The sequence below is a fragment of the Fringilla coelebs genome (genome assembly GCF_963513975.1).
Source record: "Fringilla coelebs genome assembly, chromosome: Z".
NCBI lineage: Eukaryota > Metazoa > Chordata > Aves > Passeriformes > Fringillidae > Fringilla > Fringilla coelebs.
The window spans coordinates 82740109-82766330 of NC_140031.1; the positions used below are offsets into that span (position 1 = coordinate 82740109).

The 26222-nt window shown below is 45.0% G+C and overlaps 1 protein-coding gene across 6 annotated transcripts in view; it reads left to right on the plus strand.

Annotated features, from left to right (window-relative positions):
* The first annotated feature begins 7527 nt into the window (after positions 1 to 7527).
* Positions 7528 to 26222, plus strand: part of SSBP2 (single stranded DNA binding protein 2) — a 134859-nt gene continuing 116164 nt past the window's right edge. For all 6 annotated transcript variants that reach the window (XR_014616933.1, XM_084225744.1, XM_084225745.1 and 3 more), the window contains exon 1: positions 7528 to 7662. Coding sequence is in view for 5 of the 6 variants with exons in the window: in XM_084225744.1 (XP_084081870.1) it covers positions 7604 to 7662 (59 nt within the window). In the remaining variant the exon portion in view is untranslated. The remainder of the gene's footprint in view (positions 7663 to 26222) is intronic.

Below are 26222 nucleotides of genomic sequence, written 5' to 3' on the forward strand. Positions count from 1 at the left end.
CAATTTTTTCCCCAGAAAAGGAGAAGCAGGAAACGTTTTGGAGCTCTCTCAGTTCAGTCCCATGACTTCTCTCCACAGGCTCCCACAGCCCCTCGGGTGCCAAGAGCTCCTTCATGCCAGAAATGCCCAAAAAAGAGTTAACTTTATGTTTACCTTAGACCCAGCAGTCCCTGGAGACCCTGACTTGGGGTTGTCCTCTCTTATCCATCACACTGAATTCCCAGCACTTGGCTTAAAGGGAAAACGATACGAATAAGTTCTTTAATGTAAAGATAAAAAGGTGGCAATGTGCTCAACCTTGGTATTTAACTTCCATTTCTCAATGAACTTGTCTGGAAGTGAAGCCAGGATGGACCTGCAGTGGATATACACCAAGATACAGACTGGTGGTGCTGGTTGCTTCATTCAATCATTTCTGCCAACTAATTCTTAACAAACATTTAGGGTTTTCTTCTCTTAGAAGCCACTGGCACACTGATATCAGGGCACTTTTTGAGTATTTCAGAAGGGAAGCCTGCAGTTTCATGTGATATTAGTTTCTCAGTTAAATAAATAATTGCAAATACTCCAATGAAGTGGGTTTTTTCTATCCTGAATGTTCACAACTTGGTGTCATTTGACTCTCACTGCAGTGATTAAGTGAAAAATTGAAAAATTGGGCTCTACTCCTGATTTGTAGCTCATCCTGGACTTCCACAAAGGCAGTTCCAGGACAGGGACCTCAGAAAAGGAAATGATGAAGCAGAAGTGCAGAGAAGAAAGGAGGGAGAAAGGAGAAGAGTTTGTTCTTTCCATTAATATTAAACTGTCCATTTCCCAGCTGCAGGCTCATGAAAAGGAGACTTCTTGGTTATTACCCAGTAATTCAAACCTTACAAACCCACCTCAGAACACACAAAGACAAGGTAAAAAAGGATTTTTTTATTGCAGTTTCATGAAATCTGATCCCCAGCAGAGCTCGGAGAATTTGCTAAGCTTTTGAACACATATGCAGACTGGTATCAATTTCTTTTTTTATTTCTTCCTTACCAGATGAACAATATATATGAGCAATGTCACGTGTGTGTGTGTTGAGAGAAACAAAACATACATAAGCATAAATTAATGAATAATGCTGTGATTTCCTTTCTTACTTTTAACACTGCTCTGGGCCAGCTGTTAAACAGCCAGTCAGACCTGGTGCCACTTGGGTTTGACATGTGCCAGTGCTTTTCATCGTCACCACCCCCTCCTTGATCCACAGGTCCAAAACAGTGACATTTTCTCAGTTTTCAGTATATTCTCAGCAGAACACAAAACCCTCAAATGGTTCATAAAAAGCAGAAGAACCCAAATCTTGGGGTGGAGAACCAGCGGAGGCACACTGGGTTATCAGTGCCCACTGGTACATTTTGTGCTTGCTGAAAGGCAGAGCAGGCCCACAGACAGTTGCTTTATTTTCTGTGATTCCTGGGATCCAGATGAGTTAGCTCCTTGGAATATGAAGCCCGTGGAGCAGGCTGGAATGATCTCTCCATCTCCTGTGGCTGCACACCTCCAGGAGGGCAGGAAAGCTGCAGGGCGTGCTGATAGAGCCTGGTGCAGCACAGGGATGGCACGTAATTCATCAGTATGTGCTCAGTAAATATGTGGAGAGGGAGAGAGAACTATTTTATTCATCCTCTGAGTTGGGGATGAACTTCTAACGCAGAGACCGACCCGGAGAAGAGAACATCGCGCGTGTTTGTTTTACAAAACTCTGCAAAGGTTTGCCAAAGCTGTCACAGCGCGATAGCTTGGGCCATTTATTTTCCCAGATCTTCACTTTGAGCACCACTGCTGGCTTTGGAGTCTCTTCTTTATGAGCAGACTTTAATAAATGTAAAAGTCTTGAGCCCTATGAAGAGGTTCTTTGCCCTAACCATGGTTAAGCCCAGGCTAAAGGGGCAGACTTTCTGCTGTCATGCTTGTGCAACCTGAGTCCTGCCAGGCCCAGAGCCCACTGCAGGCAACCTCATCAGTGCAGCTTCACAAAATTGCATTTTGGCTAATCCTAAACCCAAAAGAAACAAATGTGTTAAATAAGCCTGTTGAAGTCGACAGCAGCCTGCATATGTCAAACCAACTTGGGAATTATCAGCAGCTCCATACTGGGATCAACCTTTTCCTGCAACATATTGCTGAGGGTACTGACCCTGAAAATAAAAGCAATTTTGATGCTGCTAATGTGATTTCTGGCTGGGCTTTTTTTTTTTTTTTTTTTTTTTTTTTTTTTAGCACAGCACTAACTGCTAAAAGTGGCAGCTAAGGCACTTCAGCAGCAAAGTCCTTTGCCACAAATCCACAAATCCCTGCACCCACATCAAGCAGAGAGAGAGATCTGTCCATGTGGAGCTTCGTGCAGCATCAGGGTCCCATGTAGCCTCACATCCACCTGTATCCCCAGCGTTCATGCAGTTTTTCTTCTGTTTATTGTCACTGGCAGCACAAGGAGCCACACTCCTGATGTGACACATCACTGAGCCTGCAATGGTGACTTTCAGCTATCCTTCAAATGATTAATAACTAAGGCAATGTACTTTTTTCTCATACTATTCCCCCCCCCCCTCCCCATACTGGGTTGTCTGGTAAAATGTAATTTCCATCAGATGGCTTAAAACAACGAGTTAACCAATGAATTCAGGGAGATGTCTCATATTAGGGGTGTTTATGTATATGTAGACATAATTTTAACCCAATTATCAAATCCATTTCACCAAGGGAAGTATCAATTCCCATTCTAGAAGTCAAAATGTGTGACTGGGGAGAAGAGGAAGACTGGATTTGAACTTTTCTTCATGAGAGGGAGCACAAGCTCAACCCTCAGCCGGCACCAAAGGCTCACACACGGGTGTCTGTGTGAGAGAGAGAGGCTGTGACAGCCCCTCCAGTGGAAACAGCACCAGGGAGGGCTGAAACCACATAAAACACCAGGAAAAGAAGCTGTGGAGGAAACCAGTACACAGAAATGTGTTGGTTTGTTTTTTTTTTTTCCATTGCAAGGTTCAGACCGTGTGGCACTGGTGCCCTGTACAGATAATTTCCCCATTCTGAACTCTGTGTGAACAGCCCCAGCACAGCCAGTGAGAGCAATAAACCCGTGGAAGGTTTGTTCCCAGCAAGTTTTCCTTCCCAGCTGATGGTGTTTGTGCTGTCTGTGGCCCCTTCAAGGATGAACTGTGCCACAGGAGGCTGCCAAACCAGCCTGGCTCCTTCTGCAGAGGCAGGAGGGAATTGCGGCTCCTGCTGGAAGCAGAAAGTGCACGGGGTTATTGGGTTGTTGGTAAGCCTTTTTCTTTGAGATCCAGAATCACACAGTACCTCAAGCTGCAAGGGACCCACAAGGATTATCCCTCCCTACCTCTGAGCCATAATTACTTTTTTTTTTTTTTCCTCCTCTCTGGTGGAAAAGAGGGGGCAAATAAAGATTTTGTTCTGACCTAAGCGTTCCTGCTCTCTCCATCCTCCAGCAACGATTTAGGACTCGTTCAATCACCTGAGCAACCCCTGCTCATCTGTGTGGCACCAGAATGAAAGTCTGCAGAAGGAGTCTCATAGTTGGCACTCCACAGGAAGATTAAACATTCTACAGAAGGAGGAAGGATTCCTCAGAAAAGGCTTCAAAGCTGCCTTGGTCACGTATTTGTTGAAAAACACTAAACAAAAGCGTCTCTCTCCCATGATATCTTGCCCGAAAAATCTTCCCAGCTACACAGCAATAAGTATAGATAACTGGAATTAAAATAAGGGAGTAGCATTTACTGACTTAATTTCCTGAACAGCCCTTTGTTAAGGGCTGTGTGAAACCTGGCAGTTGGAGTAATCAATGGTTTTTGAGGATCAACGGAATGGGCAGAAATACAGAGTAATTGTACATATTACTGTATCAATAAAAGCGTGATCCTGTAATGTGACGTTGCTTAAGTCAGCCACACAAGCAAGGTTTCACTGCAGATATCCTTAACATTAATCCATACTCTAACTAGCTGCAGCAAGAGAGAGGGGGAAAAAAACCAACCACCCAGTTTGGAGCTATCCTCTATCTCAGACAGGGTGATATAACATAGCATATGTTTTAAAATGATAAAGACTTCCAAGAATAAGGCACAGTTTCCAGAATAACATTCATAACACGCCCAAACAAAAGGCAAAATCCTGTAATAATTGAATAATTGCAGCTCTCTATATCCAAGAAAAAGTTAAAGGGGAAAAAGAAAAAAAATCCAGCCCAAACCAGCCCTTTTCAGTGGCTTAGCTGGTCAACACTCTTATACACAAAGCCCAGTGCTCTTCCCTAAAACCGAAGAATTAATCAGCATTATGTAAGAGATTTTTATAACACTCTAAAAATACATTGTGAATTCCTTCCCAGTGTCGGACTGAGAAGCTTTAAAGTACCGCCACCCCTCATCCCCTTTTGTAACAAAGGCTGGATCCTCACTCCCGATATTGGAAACTCGAATTTTGTCTCGGCGCTCGCGCCTCAAATCTCATTAATTACAGCGCCGGCCTCCCGAGATCCAAGCGCTCCTGCTGAGAGCGGCGTTCGTGCTCGGATGCCTGGAGCGGGGCAGGGGTACCCGGCGAAATGTGCCCCCGGGGAGAATTCCTGGCACTCCGAGCCCGGGAGCGCCGCTCGGGTGGGTTTCCGTGGTTATTTCCCTGCCTGCCGAGCTAAGTTTTGCGGTTTTGTCCCCACTCTGGTGGTGGGGATTTGCTGGCGGATGGGTCACGGCGTTCCTGCTCCGGGGCAGGGCTGGGCAGCATCACCCGGCGGGTCCCAGCCCCGCTCTCCTCCTGCTCCCTAGAGCGCCATTCCTGCGCTTCCCACTGAAGGATCTCCGAGCTAAATTACAAAGTCACCACCTGAATGTTAATGGTAGCTTGGTAGAATGTTAAATGGTAGCTGTGAAGAGAATTTTTAGCGTTTAACGTTTCGCGTTCACCGTCTTCGCTCGTCCTGCTCCTGTCCCAGGGCCCCTCCCGAAGTTCAGACCGCTCTGCCCCAAATCACCATTTGATCTGCACACCCCATTGGCGGCCCTTCAGGCCAAAATAAACCACAGGGATGCAAATAAATCACATGGAAAGCGGGAACAAAGCGTTTTCAGCTGCGAAAGTCCCGTCCTGGGATGCATATCCAAAGGACATGACAGCTATCTCGCCATCACATTTTTAGGAAACACTTCCACATTGTCCTTTTCCAGGAGAGAAAATTCTCCCCTCACGGGGCTGACACAACACTGACGCAGTCGCCTTCCCGAGATATCCCCCACCCTTAAACCACACACAAATCAACCAAAACCATTGAGGCAGACAAAACGAGAGCCTTGGAGGATTGTCTCGCCCGGGAAGGATTTCGCCACCGTTATCAGTTTCGTGTGAAAGCCCTGCTGATACCACGGCTGGCGGGCGGCAGAGGGGAGCCTTGGAGGGGAGTTGCTCATCCCGCCTGATGGGCGATCCCGCCCTTCCCCAAGGGCGAGCAAACCCTGCCATCAAAGTTCTGCTCCGGGCCATCCGCGCCGAAGTTCCAGCTACCCCTGTGGCTTGGCCAAGGATGTCCACGCTCTCTCCTTTCCTTTCCTCAGCAACCTTCTTTTAGGTCTTAGTCGCAGCCCGAGCCCTCCTTTGTTCCCCGCCCCGATTCCCTCTCTCTGGCTCTCTCTGTGCCCCGTCCTGCCACCAGCCGCGCCCGGCCGCCACCTCAGCTCCGGGCACGACGCTTGTGACAATTCCTCTGCCCCAACGCGGCCAGAACGCCTCCCTTTGGTTCACCCTGTAGCAACGTCTCAGGTCCTCTCCCTGGTCTTTCCCCCCAAGTTCACCGTGCACTGTGCTTTTACTTTGCTTTTTCTTTTTCGCATCCTTCGTTTCCTCGTCCTTCATTTCCTCTGCCGGCTTCTCCTTCCCTTCCACTCACTCCTTCCTCCCTCTTTTTCTCCTTTCCCACTTTCTCCTCACACCATAACCCGCTTCCTCTGGTTTCCTGGGTGTAACTCGGGAGCAGGAGCCTCGGTCCCAAGCAGGGTGAATGATGTCAGCCTAATTTACTTCTTTCCCTACATCCACTCCAACCACACTCTCACGCTGTTAATAAAAATGGAAATATTTTTAAAAATCGCGTGTAAATGGGGTGAAAGCCCAAGACCACCAACTTTGGCACAAAATGGCTTTTGTTGCCGTGTGTTTCGACGAGATGAATTGTTGGGGTGGGTTCCTCGAGCACACACATCCCACGCCGGGCAGGGAGCCGCCACAAGCACCTCGGGGTTCTCCAGCCTCTCGCGCTCCTTCCTGTTGTCTCTGCTGCTCCCTCGCTAATTTGTTCCAGCCGCTCATTAATACTCTCCTAATCCCCCCCTCCCCAGCTTCACCTCACCAACCATTCCCTTCGCTCCGGCAGCTCAGGATCCAGAGGATGTTTTTTTCCCCTTGCAGCTCCAACAATGATAAACAGATGCTGGTGGTCTACGTCTGGCACAACTTCCCTGCTCGAATTTTGGTCGGGTTTTTTTTTTTTCCGTGGCCCTGGTTGTTCCTGACATTTGCCTGCCAACACGGCGGGGAGACAGATGATGGGTGCATTTCACACACACACACACACACACACACAAAAAAAAAAAGGGTTGGCATTGCTCACTTAAAACATCGAAATACTAAAAGCCCCCCTCCCACGGGTCACACGCGGGAGTGGGTGTACAAGGTTAGCCGCAGTTTAAACACAAGCAGGCATCAGTATCTGCAAAATTTGGGACTGTGGTTGAGGAGGAAGAGCGGAAAAATTCCAGAGCTTCGCGTACTTAAAAAAAAGAGAAATTAAGTAACAAATGGCCCCAGTGGCTGCTCTCGCTCTCTGCCTCTCTGCCGTCTCTGCGGAGCACGCAATTATTGCCATGTAACTTTAAAAAAAAAAAATCAAAGCATTTCCTTGAATTTTCTTCAGACCGTGGGTGGGTTTTATTTTTTTTTTTTAAATTTTTTTAAATTATTTTTTAAGCTACTCTAAGACACGCTGCTTCGCTTCAGGAAATGTTTCCTCCCCACCTCCAGCCCGGTCCCGGCTCTCGCTCTCCACCGCCCCTGGGTGGAGGGGGGGGGGTCCCTTCCCCTGGGGGTGAGGGGTGCGAGGAGACCCTCCCCTGGGGGTGCTTTCGGGGGTGTTTTTGGGGTGGGGGGCTCGCTTGGCCGCCCGGGGGGTCGGGCTGGGGACACGGAGCGGGCGCTGGAGCGCTGCCCGGGCCGGGCCGGCCGTGAGTCCGGTCCGCAGTTTGCGTCTCTCCGGCGCGCTCCCCGCTCGGCGGCGCGGCGGCGGGGGGCGCGGCGGGCGCCGGGAACAGCCGGTTGTTTAAAATCCTTCTCGAACCGTTTCTAATTCCCCCTCGCGCGGGGAGCGGCGCGCGGGGGGGGGCTGGGGGGGCGGGGCCGCGCCCGGCCGGATGCGCGCCCCGTCCATCACCGCGCGGGGGGCGGGCCCGGCCAATGGCGGGCGCGTGTGGCGCCCGTCACCGTGGCGACGGGGCCGGTCCCGGGGAGGCGGTGATGGGTTGACAGGTGCGTGACAGTCGGGAGCTTCTCCGCAGGCATGTACGGCAAAGGCAAGAGCAACAGCAGCGTCCCGTCCGACAGCCAGGCCCGCGAGAAGTGAGTGCCCCCCGCCCCCCCCGTCCCGCCCCACACGCCCGCCGGCCCCGCGCGCGCGGCCCCCTCACAAAGTTTGCGGCGCTCCGCGGCCGAGGGGGCGCGGGGGGCAGCGGCCGCGCTGCCGGCTCCCCGCGCCGGGACGCGGTGTCCGAGCTCGGCCGGGGTCGCGGCGGTGTCCCCCCAGGCCCGCCCGGGACGCTGCCCCGCCGTGCCCGCCCCGCAGCCCGGCCCCGCAAGGTGCCGGGACCCCTCCGGTAACAAAGAGCCCGGGCAAGGGGCCGGGGCCGCGTCCCAACTCGCCGCTTCGCAACTTTTGCCGCGGCCCCCCATTGTTCGCTCTCGGGGGGCTCCGCGCCCGCCCCGCCGCACAAAGGGGAGCGGGCACCGCGCCCCCCGCCCGGGGCCGGCCGGGCTCCCGCTGCCTGCCCGAACTCATGCTAGGGTTTTATTATTTTTTATTCCTAATTGCGCGCAACGCGCCCGGGCGAGCCGCGCTCCGGCGTTCTCCTGCCCGCTGCCCGACGGGGAGGGCTGAGGGTGCCCCCGGCACGGGCACCGCCGGGAGAACGGGGAGGAACACGCAGTTCTTGGGGAATGGACGGCGTCTCCTCAAGTTGTCCTGTAGCGGCCGCGACTTGGCGTGACCGAGGCCGGCTTGGCACGGTGCGGGTGGAGGGGGAGGAAAAGCCCGTGCGAGGAGGAGGAAGAAGAAGAAGAAGAGGAGGAGGGGGACGAAGTGTAGCGGAGGTGGGAAGGTCGGGGTAAGGCTGCTCAGGGGGTCCGGAGGCGGAGACCGCCTGCCAGAGACCGGGTTCGCACCTCTCTGTTCCGAAAATCGCATCGCTCCAGAGCGGGTTCCGCACCCGGGATCTGCGCTCTGGGCACGGCCGAGGATTTTCCCTTCAGGCAGCTTGTCTTGAACCTTCACCTAAAAGTTTTTTGTTTGTTTGTTTGTTAGTTGTTTTCCTTTTTTTTTTTTTTTTCCCTTGCGTGTGAGTTTAGGAATTAGGGGTTTGATGGTTTCATTTGGTTTCTTGCCTTTTTTTTTTTTCTTTTTTTTTGTTAATGTTGGGTTAGTTCTTTTCCTGCGTTTTTATCTTTGGTTTTGTTTGGTTGTTTTGTTGTTGTTTTTTTTTTTATTATTTTTATTTCAAGACTTCCTAATTCCTGAGGCTGGCATGCACGTTTCCTGCAACAGCGGCAGGCCAGGCATCTCTGTTTCTACAGGAGAAGGGGAATTTAAAGCGTTTGACAATTTCACACCTAACTTTGCCACGGCAAAGTGAAGGGAGACAGAGGCAGCCCTGCCGGGAAGCGTTAATTGCTGATATGGAGCGGGAGGCACAACTTGGGCTCTGAAATCGGATCAACTAGTGGCACTTCTTAGTTCCAGCGGAGGGATAATTTTAAAAATAATTGCTTGGCCGGCTCGTGGAAGCACTGTTTATTTTGTCTTAGCAAAATTAGGGAATTAAACCATTTCCTCGTGCTACATGGCTGCTGGTGTTTGTCAATACACTCGGTAAATCACTGAAGGGCGCAGTGGGATCTCACAGTGGGACTGAAAACAAATCCATAGGGCTGCTTTGCATCGGATCAGATGAAGATCATGTTGTTTTAATTCTGCTTGGCAAAAGCTACCCAGTGCAAGCCACACACACAAGTGCTCTGGTCGTGGGGCTGAAACTTTAAACAGTCTTCAGTCCTACTGTTTTCATTGTAGCCGATTTTTCTTCGGTGTTCTTGGCGCTATAAAGCACGTAATATTTTGTTTGGTCTGAAAATGCTTAACAATTTTCAGGGCAAGCCTGCCAAACTGACTTATTGTCAAGTAGCAACTGCCCTCCTAAGTAAAGTTATGAGGACCTGCTAGATGGTGCTGTTCGATTTAAATACACGTTGTCTCCCACTAAGAACTAACAGCTGGAAATGTGGATTCCTCACGTGTAGATTATTTTATGCAAAACACTGAAATGGTTTGCTTTTAGATCGTGGACCTGACAGGTCAGAAACTTCATGGTTGCATCTCCTTACAAATTAACTCAGCTGGGAGTTAGAAACATCATCTTTCTACCCCTGTCCTCCTTCCTCCAGTGGGAAAAAAAAATTAAAAAGCTTTGAGACTTGCTTTATGATGTTGAATACCATTATGTGTAGTCTACATTCCAGATTTTTTTGGTATTTCATCTGTTAAAATTTCTTCTTTCTGATCGGATCACGTCCTTGCCATTTTCATATGCTTTCTTTGTGACTTCCAAAAAACTGTGGTTGCATTTTGTTTTTTCCCTCTTAGGACGTTGTTTTACAGCCATGAAATGTTTGTCCCGAGGTAATGCCTGAGTTTTTGTTCCGCTCAAAAAGAAGTGGCTGTCCAATTAAATATCTCTACAAAAATACAGCTCTGACTTCGGCATGAGATTGTGTTAATTTGGAAACCACAGAGAAAAATACATATGTTTGACTGATACAATAAGTACTTATTTAATCAAGAAAAGTGGAATTATAATTATGTTTAATATCAAAGTTTTACAGAAAATTCAACTGAACACTGGCGTGTTTCCAAGATTTTAAGTGCCTAAAATATGTACCCAGTAACCAATCTCCAGAATACACTTGTAATAATTGAGGAAATAAATTAAAAAAAAATACACTCCCTCAGTTTTTAATGCCTGATTATGTGGACCATGTGTGTTCCCCATGAGGATGTGTGCCAGTGAGAGGACCAGGGTGTGAAAAGCTTATTTACCAAGTGTGGAAAAGATGTGTGTTGTTCAGCTGCTGTTTGTGATATTTGTTGTGATATATTTTACAGAACAACCCAGTGCCAAGTGTGTCTTGTAGCACGGTGTCTTGCTGTGTGCTGCATTCGGTATTTGTGTCCTTTGAGGTTATGTAATTACTATAAAAATGAACAAAGTTTTGCCAGCCATTTGTAATAGCCCTTGGCAGATTTTCAGTTCCAAGATGGCATTTGTTTTATGGTCCCTCTCTTTGTCCCTTCTGCTTGACCTCTAGGGTAAACCGCCTGCGCTATTTAGCTTCACATGTGAAGTGTGGGTAGATGAATTTGGGGCTAACAATACCCAATTTTGTGCCGGAGAGGTGCAGCACAGCACGGCTGGGTAAAACACTGAAGGTGAGGGCACGCTTGTGAGGCGTGAGGAAGGTGAGGAGACAAAAATCACAAGAGTGATTTCCGCCCCTTCCTCTCACTCTGGAACAGCTGTGCCTTAATTTTGGGCTGTGTCCATCCCTGTTGCTCAAGGATGGAAAAACTGTGTTGAACGGTAGCTCTTCACCACACTGCTGTGCCGGCACCAGCTCAGACCCTACTACATTGTCAAAGGAAAAAAGACTAAAAAGAATCCACACATCCTCTATTGCTACCTCTTCACAGCAACTGTGACCAATCTTTTTTCATTTTTTCCCCCCTCTTATTCCTTAATATAGGACTATTTCAGATTAGAAGCTCGGACCTGACAACACTTCACTGAATGGTGAAACTCTCTAAACTGTTAATCTTTCAGAAAAAAAGAGACCAGACCACACAAGTTCCATTTGCAAATATATCTATCTGTTTTTATATAAATAATACTTTAAGTTGAAAATAGATCTGTAGAAAAGCAGTTGTAACAAACATATAAGGAAAACTAAATTCTGGTGGTAATCTATGTTTTGAGTTCGGTTTTCTTCATATTCCAGTGATGATCTAAACTAATCCTCTTCCCAAGAAGCCCCAAACCTTCTTGGGGCTTGGCAGACACCCAGATGGATAACTAGAGACTGCAATTTAATTTCTTATAAAATGATGCATTATCAAAATACTGCTTCTCTTCAGGTCTGTTTTGAGAGGTTGCCTGTTTATATGTACAGTTCCTTGGTATGAGTGGAGTTCTTTGGGTGTCTTCTTTCATGGGTTTTTTCCCCCTCAGGTTTGAAAAGACTGCATTGCACGAGTTTACATAGTTAAGTCTCCTTTTCAACTGCAATAAAAATTAACTGGCTTCAGTGATGAATTTGCTACTCATCCCTGATCCCTGGGAAGTGGCCAGCTAGTTTCTTAAGATTTTGTGGTAAAAGATGCATTAATTCTCCCCCCCCCGCCTTTCTGAAGACAAATCTGGTAGTTCAATCCTGCCTGTTTTGTGAAGTTTGGGTTTGACATCTAGCCATCAGGTCTAACTTGTAAAAGTTGCAGTTGTGCTGCTCAGGGAGTCTGTGAACATCAGGCATTTTACAAGAATATATACATTTTAATAAACTGTGCAGAAGAGAGGGCTCTGGAAATAGTAGCTATTTATCAGTGTTTATTATTGGCCATGTGCTTCAGGTGCTCATTTACTCTGCACAGGTGTCTTGGGATCACATGAAAATGTCTCAGGTAATGTATGTGCTGCCATTCAGATTAAACAGAAGAAATTAATTCTGCCTAAATTACAGGCATATGATACTGTCACAAGTATTAAAGCAGCCAAGATTTCAGTACCTTTGCCAAACTTCCACTGTTTGGGTGGAAAAGTTACAGTACAATATTTAAGCCTTGTGCCAATTCATGTAACTTTTTTTTGTGTGTAAAAGTTCAGTTCAAATGTGGCCCATTTTGAAAATTGGGCAAAGAAAATAGGTGTTTTCCAATGTTTTAAAAGTTTTCTCATTTTTTATGGTGGAAGACCAATGATACCCCTCTCCTTCAAAACACTTTAAATCTGGTTGAAAAAGAAAAGGATGAGGGATTTGATTCCAGAGATGTCTTTCTCCCATTTGCATGACAAAGCATCTGAATTTAGCCAGGATACAAGCCTTTTCAAAAAGATCCATTTGCATATGCTTAGGGCTTACTGACTGTAATCGCTGAATATTTCATCTTCGCTGGGAGGCAGCAGATCCTGGGATCAGAGGGGAGGAAAATTGGGGCTGGGTGGGAAGGAAAGTGTAGATGTGAGCAGCTGGAGCCATGCAGCTGTGAGGGGCCAGGACACAGGGATGACAGGGAGTTTAGAGGAAATGGGATGGAAATGGTCAGTCTGGAGAGGGGAGACAGACAATTGCTCCCTAAGAGAAATGGCCCTTGGATCGGGGGTCTGGGATCCGGGGTCTGGGATCCGGGGTCTGGGGTCAGGGATCTGGGGTTAGGGATCTGGGAGGAGGCTGCAGCATCTGGACCAGGGGCACAGACCTGGCAAGAGGGATCAGAGCCAGGACAGCCAGGAGGCAGGTCAGGAAGTGGGAAGCTTTTGTTGAGCTAGGAGGAACATTCTGTCCCTCCAGGTGCTGGGAAATGACCATTCCTTTGCTGCCAGGAAGGACTTAAAGAGCAGGGGTGTAATATTTGCTGTCTCCAAGGTAAAACCGACCCACACCTATGAGATGGCAGCAGACCGAGGGGTAGTCCTGGAGCTGTGACTCAGGGAAGTCAGAGCCCGGGAAGGGAAGGGTAGGATTTGCCATTCAGAAGCAGCTGGAACAGTATGTCTCTGCAGTGTCTGGGCACTGTACTTGCATTCCCAAAAATGTTCTCTTAACTTGGAAAATGCAGATATACATCGAGCATATTTCTCACTTTGCCCTCATTTGCATGTTCACTGATTTTTTTTTCCCCCCTCTGGAAAAAAAAGAAAAGCTCTGGGGTTTTTGTTGTGCAGGGAAGAGCATTGTTTTGGTAATGAGCAGCTATTTGATAATTTGCTATTTTGCTGTCTTGCGGTTTGTGCCTTATGGCTGCCTTGCTGTTTCATAATACGGCTGTTCCTACAGGAAGATGTGTTGTTTCTTTGGTGCCCCGCTCCACAGTTTCTGAGCTTCACCTCTAAAAATAGGCATCAAGCCACTCCTGACCGACAGCCAGTTTGGAAGTGGCACTAAGATGCAGAAAAGCAAAACACAAAAATGTTTATTGGTTGTTGCGTCCCCAGTTTGAGCTGTGTAGGCCTGAATTTTATTTTATTTTTCTTTCTTGGAGTATCACTTAAACCAGAAATGCATATAGACAGCTTCCACTGTCTCTCTTGCCACAGGATGAGATGCCAAAGGAACTTGTAGAAGTGTAGTATTTTTGTGAAACTGCTGTCTCTCTTGTGGATACACTTCACACTGGGAAATGCACTTGAAATGATCCAGGCTGGAGAGTTGCACACCCACCTGCAGCAGGGCCCCTCCAGGCTGCTGTGCTTCGGGAGAGAGGCTCAAAATGCCTGGTTCTGTGGTTTGGGGTGGCTGAGCAGAGCCACTTCATGGAAGGGTCACTGCCCTGAACAGCCTCATGTGGTGCTCTGCAGGTGGGAAGCAATGGCTCAAAACACCTTATTTTTAAGAATTTTCTGCTAAGGCTCCTTTTGGCTAAACCAGCTGACTTTTTTCTCCATCAGTGTGCAGGAGCTGCATCCGTAGAGCCTCCAGCTGTGTTGCTTGGGGTTAGGACCACTTGTTTCCTGCTTTCTTTGGTGCACAAACATTCCAGGAAGTAGTGCTGGTCCAGGCTGAGTCACAGCTGAAGGTTTTTTTCTGCGCTGTGGAGCCACTGACCCCTAACACCAGGTTGTTCAGGCAGTGGGCAGGTGTTGTTTCAGCTCCTGGGAGAAAATCAACCTCAGACACCAACAAATGTGTTAATCCAGAAATCTTGATGACCTCTGTCCACGCTTCTCTAGTCTTTGAGGTATTTCTCACTTACAGTTCCAGGAAGGGAGAAGGTGAGAACATAAAATGTCCCTTTCTAAGAAACTGAAATATGGCAGTAGTCAGAAGCATAGAGTCTTAGCTTTTCACTTTCCATCAGATAGAAAAATAAACTGAACATTTTTGTGGTGGGTCATTTTTTTTTCCTTTCACACCTTCTGTGGTTTTTGCCTCTGGACTGTTTGTTTTTTCTCCATATTGTTAGTAGCATATCCAGAGCAGAATGAAATAATTACCTTTCATTTGACATAATATAGATAAAACAATGCTGTTAATACTCCCTGGAACACTTGAATGTTTATTGTTGCTATTGTTGGGCGAGTTGTTTGTTTGTATGGGGGGGAGGTTGTTTTATTTTGTTTTTTAAATAATCCAATCCATTTTTGCAGTCACACGCCCTCCAGGTTCTTTTTGCAACATAGCTGCCTTGCCAATTATTCCCCATTTCATATTTGTGTATTTGATTTCTTAGTCCTGAGCATGGTACTCTGCATTTGCCTGTATTGAATTTTCTGTTATTAACTTTCCTTATTCTCTTCCTGTCCCCAGAAGGGCTTGTAATTTTTTCTGATTTGTCATGTACACTTCTGTATTTCTACATAGCACTCATTAATGAAAGTCTTTTAGTGGAGTTAGCTGAGGGTAGGAAGAGCTTTGTTGAAACCTTCTTTCTTCCATAGAAACTGTTAGTGACTCTTCCATAATTTATTTTATGCAATTGTACCCTGATTTTTAATTTCATGAAGATGTTTGCTGGTGCAGGTGTCATGTGATAGGCTAAGAGTCAGAATTTAGTATTTTAACTTTTCCACCGGTTTCTCCTCGCCCACTGCCTGTTCTCCCAGGTGAACCAAACTGAGCTGATATTTCTTTTTCTTGACAGATAATGCTGGCCTCTTGCCTTTCTGTTTTGAAGGTGTTTCTATCCCTAAAGCCCTTCCTTTCCTCTCCCTTTGGCCCTCCTTTCCCTGTGCCCAGAGTGACCTGAGGCTCTTGTAGAGAAGCTTTTGGCTCCTCCAAGCCCCAGCTGCACACAGCTTTGACATACACGTCTCCTCTCAAGGAAAGCCAGCCTAGTTTGTGATAAAAGAACAAAAATTTAAATTAAAATAATTTCTTTTGCCCATTTTTTTCTCTAGGCTTTCCAAAGTTCTGTCATTCTTTGGGCAAGAGTACCAGAATTTTTGGGGGTTTATTGTTAAGGTGGAGCCACCTGTGGAAGAACACTGTGACACCACACTTTTTGCCTCACCTTCTTTCCTGTACAAAGATCAATTGAAAATTACAATTTGAGGAAACCCAGATTTCAGAAATCACATTTCTGATGGCAGGTATAGTTTTCAGCTATGGATGTGGATAGTGAGGGTTGTTTAGCTCGTCTATGCATTGAATTCATGGGCTGCTTTATCCCACCCTTGCTAGGTTTTAAATCTGCCTTTGGGCTTATGCCTTGGTGTTTTTTGGAGTTTGTGTGGGTCTGGTTGAAGTACAACCCTTGATGTTAACCCTAAATGCTTAAAGAGATTTATCAGGCCTACATTGCTAATGAATTCCTAATTTCTGACTTCTTAGGTTTAACTGTTTCTTCTCTTCTTTTCTCCTATTCCTAAATAAAATACTGTATTGGAAAGAAATTTAAGAAGTTACTGATTACACAATGTTCCATGTGTTACATTATTTCCATTTTTATTTCCAATGCCTGGAGTCTTGGGATACATTTCATCTTCAAACCAAACCAAAACCCTGTAATTTTCATAGGAAGAATCCAGTGTTTTGAAAATACAGAAGCAATAAGTAATCAGTACTAAGGAGTTACCAGTATATGTAAATTCCAGTGCATGCAATTTTAATTTTATATTGCTATTGATAATGTCTTGTTACTAGCAGGTGCATTTTTATATTGATCTAATGAGTTTGGAAAGTTAGCAAGAATGTTCCATTGCTGGGTTAAGCATTTTTACAGATAGAAGAAGAAAGTAAAATACTGTCTATGTTTTCTGTGATAAACAGCCTAATGCTTATAAGAAAGTGTTTGGTTTTAGTCTCAAAAACCTGTTTTAGAGGTTAGGAAAAAAATCCAGCAATATCAGTGGCAAACTGTAGTAGCCTGTGTTCCTTTCCTTGGGAGGCATTGTGCTTTCTGAGTAAGATATTGGAGTGTTATTAATTCCTTAATAACTATGTTGTTCTTGACAGTGTTGGGACAGAGGGGATCATGTGGCTCACGGGGTGTGTGACTGTGTCATAAATATGGGGAGATCCGTGAGGATCGAGGTGAGGCTGCCACCTGATGCTCCTCAGAAGTTGCGGTGCTTTGTCAGGTCCCTGGAGCAGCAACAGCAGGATTTGAGAACCCAAAGCCTCTCCTGATCTCTCCATGCTAGACATGTTGTGGTCCTCTCCCAGCTAATTCTCAAAAGAGTGAGGGCCAGCCATGGATGGCTCCTGTTTGGGTCAGCCTTTGAGTGGAGGTGCTGGTGGGGAGGTGCAGATGCTTTTTGAGTGTTTGGAGTGGGGGGTGAGTTACTGACATTTCATCAGGTCTATCAGGAATTATGAAACTCCCTTGCCAAATCTGAATTTGCCCTGGAAGTGAAGGTTATGACTCCTATAATGCGTCTCTTGAACTGTTTGGCTCCTTTCATTGTTTATTGTTTAATATTCCTTGAAATGTGGATTTGGAGAGGATACATGTACATGAAGGTGATGTTTAAAAAACTAAAAGGCATCTATTGTAGCCTGAGGAATTTGGTTTTCCTGTGTGTATGCACGTTGTAAAATAATTTCCGATATGTAGGCACATTGTAAAATAAGGCAAATAAAAGTTGATTTTTTGGGTTGGAGTAGAAATATATGATCAACAAATAAACACACAGAGCTTGTACACAGGACAGTTGGTTAGCAAAAATACAAAGCTGGAAAAGATGAAGGAGATCTTCTGATCAGGAGATGAAGAGCAGTGTGGGAAGTTTGGAAATGTGCCTCTGGTGATGGTAATGGGCTTGACGAGCAGATCTGAAAGGTAAAACACGTTGGTGTTCCTGACTTCAGAGGCAGCTCCTCAAATCCAGTGTCACTTCTAATTTTGTAAATGTACATCTAATTCTTTATGAAGGAAAGATGTTTACTTTTACAAGACCATTATGTGTAGACATGGGCATCCACAAACCTAGTTGTATATACTTCAAAATATTTTCTGAAATAATGTGAGCTATTGTAATGTAGCAAAACCCAAATAAACAGCTCCTGACCCCAAATAAAACTGTCTTATGCTTCAAAGATGCAAGACTTAAATTATTTGTCCAACTGCAGTTGGGGAACTTAAAAAAACTATTTTGAATGATTTCACAGATTATCCCAAATAGATGATCAGAAACAAAAGCAGACTGGAGTATTGGATGCAGATGTATTCCTATTAAATCCAGTAATTAAAAAAAAAAATGTTTATAAAATGTTACCCATATTCCCCAATCAGACCTGTAAATATGTAGTTATGTGGTGAATAATTCTAAACTAGGAAGAAAAAACAAAAAAAAAAAAAAAAGAGAAAGAGAAAGAAGTTGCCCAGTATCAGTCTCCAATTCTGGGTGTGATTACTCATTTAGGGGAAAAAAACTCTAAATAATAGACTGAAACTTTTCTTGCCATAAAACCAGAAGCATTTTTCCTGTAAAAAAGTCAGTGGATTGAGCAGTTTTTCACTCATATCGCTATCTAGTAAAGCTCTTACAAAATACTTCAGAAAGTCAAAAGAGGACTCTGTGGTTTCAATACTTGGACTGTGAGCCAAATAAATGATTTTGAAAATGCAGGGTCATGCCTGCAGCAGCTTGTGGGAGTACCTGTTCCATATTTCAGAGAGCAGGTCGTGCATAAGGGGCTCCCTGATGGAGCAGCACTGGGGATGATCAGCTGCAGCCACAGGGAAACACACAGAGCTTGTGGAAGTATTTTGGTATTAGTTTCTGTTTAATTTCTCTTTGCACAGTGTACACATTCAATGGGCAAGGCATAATTAGAGGGGCTCTCTGGTGTGGCGTGTTTTTACAGAGAGCTTTGCCTTCTGCAAATGGTTGTGGGCTGAAGTGAACACAGGCACTTAATGCTCAACACAAACATTGGAAATCCTCAGTAATTCAGGGCACAAGTGAAAAACTAATTGAGGGAAGTGTAGGGAAACCTAACCCATGGTAGTGTCAGATGTGCCTCGGGCTTCCCGACACCTTATTCTGAGGCATTCCGAGGGTGTTGTGAAAGGAACCAAGAAACGAGATTAAAGGGACCAACAGTGCAGCTTGGCAAAGTAGCTGCTGTGTATTCTGCAGCCTGAACATGGAAATGTTTTCATGTTCTTCCTGCCTTTGTGATTCACTTGTGGATTTCAGCTAAACTTCAGTCCAGCTCTGTGACAGGCAGTTTGTTACAAGCCCATTTAAAGAGTTAACATAGCTGAAAAAGAGATGACCGTTGCATTCTCCCAGCACCAGTTTTTGTCACTGTGTTGCCTGTGTTTGTGTGTGTTAATAGGTTTATGTATGAATTTGTATAATAATATTTATGGAGCAAGGATTGATATCTTTGTCTTTAGAACAGGTAATTGGGCATCACTTGCGTGTTCCGAATGACAGAAGCAGATTGGTGGGGGAAAAAAAGACAAAATAAGCAGTTTTGATTCAAATACGAATAAAATTAAAAGGGCTATTTTCAGAGTTAATAGAGTAACTGCGTTCTTGGTCCATCTTTGAGCTGCTTCAATGGCAGCCTTATACCCTTGTCATGTTCTCTGGTATGGAAACAAAATTTACTGTGTCCTACCTGTTGGTTGTATTGTGACTATAGTTACCTCACCAAGGCTGATTTTATGTTCAGCACCTGTATTTACTTGTCTTTAGGATCAATATTCAACACCTGTATTTACTTCTCTTCAGGACCAACAAAAGAACTACCCAGCACCCCAGCTTCTTAAAGCAAAGTATTTGAGTATTTAGAGAAGTGTGAATGAAAGCCTCTGGAAACAGCAAGAGCAGTCCACATGTGTAACTCTTTTCTGCCTGGGAATGCACTGCTTCCCTAATGCTAATCTGGTGCAAGAGCTTTTAATGCCCCCATCAAGCTTCCATCCATGTTTCTCTCTCGACAGCAGCCCCAGCAACTGACACAAGTTTATCCAAAAGAGAAAAGAGTTTTTTCTTACCTTTTGACAGACCAAGTGACCTGAAAAAGCTTTTGTGCTCCAAAAGCTTGTTCCTTCTTGTTTGTCCACTTTTTAGTTTGTGGGTTTTTTTTTCCTTTCAGCTCTATTGATTCTGCCTAGGTGTATGACAGAACCTCACACTCTGATTCCAGGGCTTAGGATAACTCTGAAAGCCACAGGATGAAGGATTCTATTGTGGAGGTCATGGAGGGATCTCAGATGGGTGGAAAACTGGTGCTCTTGAGCCAGCTGGCAGATATTGTAGCTGAACATGAGCATTTAAAGAACACAGGACAGGTGTGCCACTGTTTGAAATAATACAGAAGCCATCTCAAGGATCAAAGTGTGTTTGAACCCTCTTTGCCCCACAGCCTTATGGCTGCAATGGTAACAGATAAATATTCTAAGTTATTACACAGTGTGCCTGGATACGCAGGTGTGCTGCTGGGACAAACCTTCCTATCTCTTCCCTCAACCCGCTGTTCAGCACAAGAAGCTTCCCAGAACCTCTGTGTGTCTTCATCCAACATGTAAAATCGAAAAATTACTGTAACAAACTGTTAGAAAAAGTTCTTTCAAGGATGTGATGCAATCCATGAGTTGTGCTGTGACAATCCTCTGAGAAGATGTTGAGATGTCCTTACATCAGAATCAAGGTTTTTTTCCATTTATGTTCAAAGATTCAAGTTTAATAAACAGTAATTTTTCAGCCCACTCATAGTGTTCTGTATTTGTATAATAAAGTCCGAGAAAATTTCTTTCTGAGGTGGCTGAGATCTGAGTATTTCCTCGCGGCAGAGTTATATTTTTTTTTACTTAACATCATGCAGTTGTAAAAATAAGTAAATTCTATCACTCTCTTGGGCATTCAAGTGATGTTCAAATACAGTCTTGCACCACTACTCTCTTTCTTTCCTGAGCTTTTATTTCTACAAGAAATGGACATGTTGGTGTGCAGAAGCATCCTTCCCTGCCGTGGGATACTGCAGGGAAGGAGGCACTGGAGATGACTCTGAAAGGTTCAAAGGTCCACTCCCTCTTGAGTGTCTCTGGCATGTGACCCAATGTGATGTACAAATGTCAATTATGTGATTATGAAATGGTGAGATGAGCACTCGTGATGTGCTTTAGCCAGATCATTTCTCTTTATGTGGAATGCTCCATCCAGAAAGAAGGAATGGAATGCTATTCTAAATTACTTTCTGGTTTAGTAGTCCTAAGACACCGTGTTTGCTGTGTTTCCTCTGTGGCTGAGACAAGCCCATCCTTCTCAGCTCCTTTTTCTTCTGAGTGTGGAAGGCTGTTAAATGTAGGTGGTTTGGGCTTGCTTTTTGATATCCTGCCTGCCCAAAAATGAAAGAACTGGGTGATGTGCATGTGTCTGCTTGCAAACCAAAGCCAAGCTGGCTCTGCTACTTCTGGGTTTTCTCACTGGACTGCATCAAGGTAAGTTTGAGAAATATGCAAGAAATAAAGAATGCAGCCTATGTGTGGAAATGTTGTTGGCTAAGAGGTGAATTTAAAATGTCCATAGCCTTGCAGTTCCTGCTGGAGGTATTGGGAGCTTTCTGGAGGGGCATCCCACTAACCTCAGGAGAAGGATCCAGGAGCAGCCATTCACTCAGAGTGGTCATTTACTGTCTCTGGGGACTGTGGAGCCCTTCAGGGTCCCTCAGGGCAGGGTGTGTGTGAGGCAGAGCTGTTGGTCCTTCCAGGAGCTGAGCTGGAGTTGGGAATTGCTCCTCTCCCTGCAGGACTCCTGCACAGGGTTTGCATCCCTGTTCCCCCTCCCCTCCTTTCCATGCACTGTGTGCTGCATGTTGAAAGGGGTGAGTCACCTCTTTTATTATGTTTTGAATACTTTCCTCCCAAATGTAGTTTATTTTCTGCAGGGAAAGGAAAGAATTTATGCTGTCCTGGTTCCTTATTTTTATCAGAGCTCTTGCTAACAACTTCCAGCTGAGGGAGTTCTTGATATTTTTAGCTTGAGATATTTAGCTATTTGAGCCTCTCTACATGTTTTCCTCCTGATATATATTAACTGGAGGGGGAGGATGGCTCTTGTCAGTTAATATATTCATGAGCATGCCTGCCAAATTGCCCACACTGACTCCCAGGAAACTGAACACTTCAGAGTTGGGGGGAAGTTTGTGTCTTGGTCTGAAGTATTTGCATCAGTTTCATTACTCCATTCTCTGAGTGATGCTGCCATAGCTGTGTTCTCACTGAAGCTTCCTAAGCTTCCTTTTTATTTTAGGAGGTGGTGTTTGTATAAAAAAATAGACATCATTGATTTCCGCCTAAAAACACAAAGACGTAAATAAACTAAAAATCGAGAATCATAAAATGGGACATTGCATTAAAAGAATAGAATTTCTTTGGAAATATCTTTTTTCCCCCCCTTTTTTTTTTTTTCTTTTTCCAAGCAGCAGAATGCTCAGTCTTATTACTAATGTTACTGTTTTATTGGTTGTCTTTTCTGTGGTCTAATGGAGATCTTCAATATTCCAGATATTGTACTTGATGGCACATCTTACACACAGCATTTTCAAGTTTCAGAATAACCTTACCCTTCCATGAAACCCGCATGAGCACTGTTTTGAAAGAAAATATTAAAAGCCACTCACATTGACCTTTTGCCTTTAAGATCCACTTCAGCCTGTTTAACCATAATTTCATAGATCTCACTGTCATCAGTTCTTTTCCCTTTTTCCAACAAAGTTTCAGACTCAAGATGAAAAGCTGTAGATTTGCCTCAGTGTAGTGTTTCCATCAGCTGTTCCAGCATTGTCCCTGTGGGGCTTGGGAGGTGGGGGTGAGAGGGGCAGGTGGTGGGAATCACGCTCAGTTTAATGAGAATTAAATGGCATCTGCTGTTGTATATAAACGGACCATGGTGCCTTTTCTCTGCATCCCCTCCAAGGTGTTTGCTTATACTGGACAATACGTGCCATGGCCCCTGCTCTGCAGAGTGAGGAGCTGACTCTGCCTTCTCTGCCGAGGCTTTGTCCAAGCTCTGGTCCCAGTCTGCTCTGTGGCAGGAGCTGGAGCTGCTCAAAGGCTGCTGTGGCCACCAGGATGTATCCCATTACCTGGGACTGGCTGGGCACACATCTGCACTGGCAATTCTGCAGCAGCTCCTCACCACCCAACGATTCCCTTAGGGACCCTCAACCTTCCAGCAGCCGCTGGCAAAGCTGAATGTAGCCTTAAAGATGGCACCTAAAATAGTACTGTGGGCAGTGGGGTTATTTTTGGGGGTGTGTGCCCAAAGGCTTTTAAAATGTTTGAATATATTTTTTAATAAAAAAATTACTAATATTTGTTTAGTCCTTCCTGCCCTGTTCCTCCCTGAGAGTCACAAGTCCCTCCTCAGACACTAGTGTCTGCTACAGGATTCAGCTCACTGTAGGTACACCAGTTTTGTCTTTAAAGACAGGTTCATATTACACCCTTAGCTATCACCTCAGCCTTTTGGCACAGAGGGTCTCTGTGCCCCTTTGATTGCATATATGCATTGTACAAGGTGGTTTCAGGTGAGCTGCTCCTGGTTGGAGCTGTCAGTCTCCTGCTCCATGATGAGTGATGCTGCTGAGAAGCCGTGGGGCAGCACTGCCGCCGCCAGAATGCTGTCTGGTCTGTGTGAGGGCTTCTCTGTGGGACTGAAGGATTAACCAAATACTAATCTTAAGCTTCTTAACACTTAGTGAGAAGTCAAAATTTCTTTACTTTTAATTGTTTTGTGCCAGGCTAATAGATGTTGGCATCTTGGTTGGAAATTTCTTTCCCTTTGCAAATCCAGTCCTAATAAAGTTCTTAAAATTTTTTTAAAATATATTTTGCTGACTGGATTTCCTGTGCAACTTGTTTTAAACTGCCATGCATGTCGAAGTGATCTTAAATAAATGGAGCAGCTGGCTCATTATTTTTGCTGTTTGTACCACTTTTTTCCAGTGGTCCTTCATGAACCTGAAAAGTTTTGTAAAATCCTTAGAGGAAAGGGATTTGTTACAGAAAAGCTGCGGTGAGTCACTTCAGCTCGGTGTATAAAATTTCGGTAGTTTTGTTTTAAGGTTCTATTTTCAATCTCTTATTCTGATAATGACCAGGCCGGCTCTTCCTTTGCTGATGAGACCTGACAAGATCATCATCCATGTGATTTCATTTGTTTTCATGGCAGCCCTGGGGAGGGAAATAACTGGAGCAAGAATTAAGCTGTGCCCTCCTCCAGAGCAACTTAGCCGCAGAAAACAGCACAGATTTCAACAGATAAATATGTATTTATGTAGAACACGCACAAAACGCGGGCATCAGCAAAACCCTTTAGGCCAGGTGGGATGAATGGGAGACAATCACCTTCCCAGGGGCCAGGTGGAGCAAGATGCACTGGAATTTGGGGAACTCCGAGTGCTTTGTCAAACCAGTCGTTATCGAGTGTCTCCCGCTAATCTTCCATCTCCAGGTTACTGGTTTTGAAATTTAGTCCTGCTGTTGTAAAGTTTGCACCCGCCCATTGTTCACCTTGAGGGAAGTGTGAAAAGCACCTCAGGGGGCTGATGTTCCCCCTCTCACCTGCAAAGGTCACAGGTTGCATGAGAACGAGAAAGGCACCAGCCTCAGGAGCTGCTCTGAAAAGCTGTTTTTAAAATTAACACACAAATACTCGGAATGGAAGCATAAGGGGAACATATTCCTGGTGTAGTGTTGTGTGTACTGAGTGCTTCAGCTCGAGATTGAAGTCACAAGCACTGATTTGGGAGTTCGAGGATGGGTTTTTTTTGTTGTTGTGGTTTATATTTAGTTTGTGTGGGTTATTTTGGGTTTTGTGGGGATTTTCTGGTGTTTGCTTTGTTTGTTTTTTGGGGATTTTGGGGTTTTTTGTGCTTTGTTGGCTGGGGTTTTTTGTTGTTTGGTTTTTGTTTGGGTTGGGATTTTTTTGTTTGTTTTCTTTCGGGGGGGATTGGTTTGAGAGTGTTTTGGTTTGTTTTGAGTGTTTCTGTGGGTTTTTTGGGGTGCATATATTAGTTTGTTTTGAGGAGGGTGATACCGCCTCAGGACCTCTCCATGCTATGGTCTAATCCACATTAGTTTTATACTCCATCCAGGCATTTGGTACTTCCATATATGAATAGTGCAGGGGTATGAAGTCTGTAACAGAGATTAGTAACTTTCTGAATCAAAACATCACATACTGTATCAACATTTGTTGTGGGAACAGTTTACGCATGTTGAAATGAGAACAGTATTTTTCTTCTGCTGTTTTAAATGAAATAGTTTTACAGGCTTTTGAGTGAAAAAAAGCAGGAAAGCACATCAGGTCTGAGGCAAATGAAAAATTGCAGCCTCTTGATAACTTTACTCCTGCATTTTTGTGAGAAACAACTGCTCACTTTTTAAAATTTCTGAAGGTTTATTAAACTTTAACAAAAAATACAAAGAAAGCACTAAATAAGGAAAAATTAGAGCACTGGGAGCCCCAGGCCATCCGGTGATAATGATGCTGGGGGGGGGAGGACATATTACAGTAATATAACTATACATCTACAAAAACTTCTCCTAACATACATATAATGTCCACCCCTTAATTGTGAGCGCCAACTATCTGATTACTCATCTGTAACAATTCCTTGTAATTATTTCAGTGATGTTGGCTAAGGATGAATATAAAAAGAAATCATGGTTACCCCTTGTATCTTCCTTCCAAAAAACCTGCCCAAAACTCTAATATTTGGATGGTGTAATGAGATCATCATTGCAGAAGTGTGATCAAACTCATGAACAAGCAGCAAATGTTGCTTTCATTAATTCCATGTGAGGCTTTCACAAACAGGCAGGCAATGGCTCATGTTTATTTACGTGGATAGGTAAGATTACTAAAACAGTGAAAGGTACTGAGAGAAGTTTCCTCTGTTTCAGTGAGTGGCCTTCCAGGGAGATCAGGAGGTGGCAGTGAGTCAAAATTTTGGTTTAGATTTTTAGTGTGGCATTGCAGAGTTGAAGACATGTAGGGCAAGGCTGGGTTTCCTGAGGAATGTTTGTGGCCATTGCTGGTGAGCAGCTTGTCCCAAATGTCCCCACAGGTCTGGAAGGGAGATGCAGCAGGGTCTGGCTTCTCTTTTGGGATGGCAGAGCCCTGGGATACTGCCCAGGGAGGGCCTGGAATTCCCCTCTCTGTAGACATTCCAAAGCCCCCTGGACACGTTCCTGTGTCAGTCCCAGAGCTCTCATGGGGCTTCTGTTTGTTGTGATGGTTGATGCCCAAGCTACCTTTGGAAAATATATTTTATTAAAAGTTATCTCTCCGTGGCTGTTGCACCTTCAGGGAGGATTGGAGAAATTGCAGGAATTCCCAGTATAAATAATTTATAAAGGTAGGCTGCATCTGGCTCAGATTTATGTTACTTTCACTGTAGCAAGACTCGTGTACCTCCAGATGCTCCCTTTTCTCCCTTTTCTCCTCATGCTGCTCCCTTTTTCCTGCAGTCCCACATTTCTAGGTATGAAGAGAATCTGACAGACACCACAGAGATTAAGAATTCCAAGTGCATCTCCATCTCTTGCAGTCTCATGGTTGATACAGTTCAGTGTTTACCTACCTCTGTCCCTTTTCAAGGGCATTTCATTTTGGGGTGTTTGCCATTTTCTTTGGGGCACAAGAAGCAGAGTCCCTGGGTTTAGGTTTCAGTCACAG